The sequence below is a fragment of the Balaenoptera borealis genome (genome assembly GCF_965194805.1).
Source record: "Balaenoptera borealis genome assembly, chromosome: 8".
NCBI classification, from domain to species: domain Eukaryota; kingdom Metazoa; phylum Chordata; class Mammalia; order Artiodactyla; family Balaenopteridae; genus Balaenoptera; species Balaenoptera borealis.
In genome coordinates this window covers 108,847,807-108,853,666 of record NC_138865.1, presented here as the reverse complement: position 1 = coordinate 108,853,666, position 5,860 = coordinate 108,847,807, and the positions used below count along the sequence as shown (strand labels likewise).

General features: G+C 42.1%; 1 protein-coding gene across 6 annotated transcripts in view; it reads left to right on the top strand.

Moving 5' to 3' along the window:
* FBXW2 (F-box and WD repeat domain containing 2) overlaps positions 1-5,860 on the top strand; it is a 31,672-nt gene that overhangs the window by 229 nt on the left and 25,583 nt on the right. For 4 of the 6 annotated variants that reach the window (XM_082402252.1, XM_082402255.1, XM_082402253.1 and 1 more), the window contains exons 2-3: positions 99-207; positions 5,094-5,603. In XM_082402252.1, coding sequence (XP_082258378.1) covers positions 99-207; positions 5,094-5,603 — 619 coding nt within the window. The other 2 variants (XM_082402254.1, XM_082402256.1) reach the window with 2 other exon arrangements.

Genomic DNA, 5,860 nt, shown 5'->3' with positions numbered 1-5,860 from the left:
GTATGTGAGGCGGGGCCGGGTCGGGGAGGGGGTTGCCTGGCGCCCGCGCCTCTGCTGACCCGCCGCGCCTCGGGCTGTTTGTCTTTCTCTCCCTGCAGGCGCCATGGCTGCGGAGCGGACCCGGCCGCTGCGAGGCTCTGGCGGCCCGAGCGCGCCTAGTCGGTGTGAGCCCGGCGCGAGGTCCCGGGCCCCGGGGCGCTCGCTCAGGTCAGTGCCGCGCGGAACACGGCTCCGGGAGCAGGGGACCCGGGAGCGACGAACGGGTTGAAGGGATCTGGAGTTGATTTTAGAGATGGGAGAATTGAGTCTCGGAGTGACTGCCTCCTAGTACCTCAGTTTCCTTAGCTGCGAAATGAGTTAACAGTGATGTCCCAGGGCTGCCATGAGTTTGAAAGATGATGAACTGTGGAGAGGTGGTTTATGAAGTACAAAGCGCTGTACTAATGTGAGGGACTGCGCCATAATTGTGGGTATGCCATGGAAACAGGTGTGTATGTGGACTGCTGCTTGCAAGAAAGATAACAAGGTTAATGCTGAATAATGGTAACCGGCATTTCTTGTAGGCTTACAGTGTGCGGGTACTGTGCTAAACGTTTTAAGTGCATTATCCTGTTTATTCCTCGTAAAAACCCTTGTAGGGTTACCGGTTCGTGGTTACCTTTTATAAGTGAGGAAACTGGGCTTGAGATCGGGGAAGCGATTTGCCCAGGGTCACCCAGCAACAAGTGGGGTTGCAGAGCCCTTATTTTAGAAACACTATTTGTATTCTTTCAAAGCTTTTAAAAATTCAGCTTAAAACTGAAGGCGGATTTACATAGAACTGATATTCACACGGTTTTAAATTCATAAAGGGGGCCTCACGCCTATTCCTCAGCCCTCCAGCATTCTCTGGAAGCAACCAGTGTTACTAGCTTCTTGAATATTCAAAATATAAGTATGTAAGTTCATTTAGATAAGTTCAGAGCCTCTGTACTCTGAAACTGCTGGCTATACTTGATAAGAAAAGAGAGGGAAGATGAAGCCAAGGGCAACAAGTGTCTTGCTTTCTCTCTTGATTAGGCCGGGTCCTGAGGGAGGAGAGGAAAATGCATTCATCATGTTTAATCGAGAATGTTGTATCTTTAGAAAGACCTGGGAGTATAGGTTTGGTTTGGTTTGGTTTTGGTTTTGGAGGGTGGGGGCTGGGAAAGATGTTGCACCTGCTCCTTCCTGTGGGACCCTGGGACAGTCACTCCACCTTTGGGGCCATAAATTTCCTCATTTATTAGTTAAGGGCAGTTCTGATACCTTCCAGGAGGTTGTGAAAATCAAGTGAGGTAATATCTATGAGTAGTACTTTAGTCTGTCAAACCAGTGCAAAGATGAGAGTTGCCTAAGAGAACATAGGGAGTTAATGGCAGAACCAGAGACCAAACCCAGGTCTCCCATCTCCCAGTTTAGGAATCTTTTCACCATCCACCTGTTTCAGAGCTTTGTGATTGTTACTATTGAGGGCAGAAGGGCAAGTTTAATGTTTAGTCTTAAGTGAGGGGAGGAAAAAAGGATGAGACACCACGGAGTGTGGAGAGGGTGGAGAGAAAATGCACCTAGTGGGAAATCATAGCCTCAAGTCAGTAACTACCCTTAATTAGAAAATTAATTCCCAGTAAGTTTGAGCACTTGAGTTTTTTGGTCTGTATATTTTACGCCATCTTAAGATAAACTGTGGTAATGTCATAGGGTTGAAAGGGATGTTAGTGGAGCTTTCCTGCCAGGTATTCATAGTAATAAAACTTACAAGGGCTCTGTGCTAGGCATGTCCCTACTCTGGTCCTGATTCTCACAGCCCTCAAGGTGAGCTAGCTTCCATTTTACAGATGACAAAACGGAAGCTTAGAAGTTAGTTGAACATGTCCATGATCACATAGAAAGTGGCTGAATCAGTAAAAGGTTTGACTGACTCCAGAGCATTTTCATTTACCTCATTCTGCCTCTGTATCCAGCTGTCCTTGACCATTCCCAGTAATGGGAAGCTCACCACTCTGGAGGCAGCTGTTCCATTATTGGAAAGCTCTGGTGTTTTAAAAGCTCCTCCTTCAGTTGAATTGAAATCCCACTTCCTGAAGTTTTCCCCATGGGACCTTTGCTGCCAGTACATGATATTCCTAGAGGCTCTCTAAGAGTTCAGTTTAGACCAGTGACCTTAAGAAAGTTCTCTCCAGAGTCAGTTAATTTTTTAGAGAAACAAAAGGTGATTTTTTTTTTTAAATAGTGCATTCTGCAAAGTTAATGGGGCCTGCTTTATTTTAAAAAGATGCCTTTTTCATGACAGTGAAAGATGAAGAACTGGAAAAGAGCCTCCCATAAAGGGTTCAGTAGCTTAAAGGGCAATTTCTAATGTAAGAGTGGGAAGAAAAATTCTTATGAGGAGTTAGGAGAGTATATAAATATCAGAAATGGCTGGGTTTTTAAAGGTGCTCGTTGGAAAACTCGTCCCATAATCTCTGTGGTGTCATGGGTACATTGATTTGGCATGCTGTATGATGTCTCTTAGTTATTTTGTAATGATATTGTTTTTACGGGTATTATAAATTTGCGTTGTGTCCAGTTCATCTTACATAAATGTCAGCGTTTCTGTGATGGACCTGTGGCATACTGTGTGTGTGTGTGGCGGTGCAGGTGAGATAGAGGAAGCCACCCTGCTTCTTCACTGTAAAAAATGATGCCTGGGCAGATGTTTTGGTTATGTTTTTAATTGACCAGTATTAACTAATTAGCTGTTGTGACATTTTGTCAATGTCCACAGAAACTTTTTTTTTTGGTCTTGCTGTGAATGATTTTTTTAAAGTAAAACTTTTCCAGAAATATTATAGATAAAAGGTTGTTAGGATACAGAAAAAGGAGGAGGCTTGTTATTTTGGTTTTTTGTTTGTTTGTTTGTTTTGTTTTGTTCTTTGGCTGTGCCGAGTGGCTCGTGGGATCTTAGTTCCCCGACCAGGGATCGAACCCAGACCCTTGGCAGTGAAAGCGCAGAGTCCTAACCACTGGACTGCCAGGGAAGTCCCAGGAGGCTTGTTATCTTGTGTTAAGTTGATAAAACTTTTGGTAAAATCATCGTTTTTCGGCAGCCAAGTAAATCCTTAAATTAATAAATCCTACCTAGCCCAAACCCTCAGGGTTAAAGTCCATTCACTGTTCAGAAATATTAGACAACAGATGATGTGATTGGAAGAGGTTTATTTGCTTTGACTGCTTTTTGTCTGATGACGTTCCCGCCAAATTAGATATTGGGAAATTAATGAAAATTATTTTTACATACCATAACATTAACAAAGTTGGACGATGAGATCTGGATATTTGTGTAGATCTTGATCTAGGTGACATATATGGAAAGGAGTTTATTTTCCTCTTTTACCTTAATTTGGACTTAAAGTTTTTTTTTTTAATAAATTTATTTTATTTATTTATTTTTGACTGCATTGGGTCTTCATTGCTTCACGCAGGCTTTCTCTAGTTGCGGCAAGTGGGGGCTTCTCTTCGTTGTGGTGCGAGGGCTTCTCATTGCGGTGGCTTCTCTTGTTGCGGAGCATGGGCTCTAGGCACACGGGCTTCAGTAGTTGTGGCTCACAGGCTCAGTAGTTGTGGCACACAGGCTTAGTTGCTCCGTGGCATGTGGGATCTTCCCGGACCAGGGCTTGAACCCTTGTCCCCTGCATTGGCAGGCGGATTCTTAACCACTGTGCCACCAGGGAAGCCCTTAATTTGGACATAAACTTTTTAAATTAGTATGATAATCTGATGGGAAACTGAGTGATCAGATTAGAATGAAAGTTTTTATTCTTTTTTTTAATCATTGAAATGTTTCAGCATATGAAAATAGAATAAAAAACCTCCATGTACCCATCACCCAGCACTAATATCTACCAACATGGCCTATCTTGGGAAAGATGGTTTTTACATGATTTGCTTTAGTTTTTGTTCTCTTCCTGTTAGTTTAGTCCCCGTTGTTAAAGAGTGTGTTGACACCTTGACATAGTATGTGTTGCTGGATACTTGTAATTTTTTTTTGTTGTATTTAGCCCTAAAGGGGAAGGTGGTATATCATCAGGCTCGGTGCTCCCAGATTTTATCGCCAGGTTGCAGTTCTCCTGCAACCTGATCAGAAGAGTACTGATCTTGAGAGCACTGGCTTTCAGTCTGCTCTGTTGGCTATAGGCAAATCGCTTACCTTCTCTGACCTGCAGCTTCCTCATCTGCAAAGTGAAGATGATGGTCCCTTTCTTTGGGTGTTTTTTAAGCATCAGGGTTACTAATTTGTCTTATTTGTGCAGGCCTCCAGGACGCTCATGGCTCTCTGGGGTACATGAGGTTAAGAGTTGTCACCAGCTCATATGAGGCTTATAAAAACAGACTATGTAAGGCCAGATAAGGCCTTTGGTAATTCACGTTATAACAGGCAGTGCCGTAAAGGAAGTGGAAGAACCAGAATACATGAGCCGTATAACTTACTGCATCTGCTTATTTTTCTTCCCCAGACCTTTTTGCCTGAACATCTATTGCAAAAACCAGTAGTCAGTTCTGTGATTCTAGTAACAGGTCAGGTTGTACCTAGCATGAAGACCAATGTCTCAAATTACTGCTCCGGAGACATGCTTTCTGGTTGTCACATCCTTGTGCTTATTTTTGTGATTTTAGTGCCCAAATAGAGTGTATTAAGGAAATGGTATTATGATGGTTTTGATGGGGGTTCCATTGTATAGAACTACACTGTTTCATAAGGAATGAATACTCTGTAAATCTTTTACTGTGAAGATGCATGTAGCATGTGCTAGACTTCAAAAGGAGCAAATCACACACACACCAGCATAAATTTCATTGAGTTATGTTTTGGAGGTCATGATTTGTTAAAGTATGATTTCACAAATGTATTTTCTTTTGTGTGCATGGAAATTTTTCAGATAAATACAGTGTATTAACTGTAAAGTTGTAATGTAACTAAGCATAATGTTGTAATGCCAAGTTTTTTACACTAATTTTTAATACTTCATTTGTTAGCAGTCTTGCTTGAATGGTCATTTTGAGCAGAACTAATACAATATTTTGATGTGCCACAGGTAAATTTTTCCATAACCTTATGGAGAGAAAGGACTTTGAGACATGGCTTGATAACATTTCTGTTACATTTCTTTCTCTGACGGACTTGCAGAAAAATGAAACTCTGGATCACCTGATTAGTCTGAGTGGGGCAGTCCAGCTCAGGCATCTCTCCAATAACCTGGAGACTCTCCTCAAGCGGGACTTCCTCAAACTCCTTCCCCTGGAGCTCAGTTTTTATTTGTTAAAATGGCTCGATCCTCAGACTTTACTCACATGCTGCCTCGTCTCTAAACAGTGGAATAAGGTGATAAGTGCCTGTACAGAGGTGTGGCAGACTGCCTGTAAAAATTTGGGCTGGCAGATAGATGATTCTGTTCAGGACGCTTTGCACTGGAAGAAGGTTTATTTGAAGGCTATTTTGAGAATGAAGCAACTGGAGGACCATGAAGCCTTTGAGACCTCATCATTAATTGGACACAGTGCCAGAGTGTATGCACTTTACTACAAAGATGGACTCCTCTGTACAGGTAAGAGAGCCTGGAACTTTTTTTTGCATTTCATAGAGTGTAATCTTACAAATAGAACAAAATACTCCTCAGGCTTGAGAACGGCAATTGTTAATTATATAAGATACCTATAATGGCATTATCCCTTCATCCCTGACTGGTTTTTCTCCTCTTTATCCTTTTTCACTCTGAGAAGACAATTATTTTTATAAAATTTTATGAGAAGAAAGCTCCAGACATTTTTTTAAACGTGATGTGTGTCAGAAAGCTCTACTTGT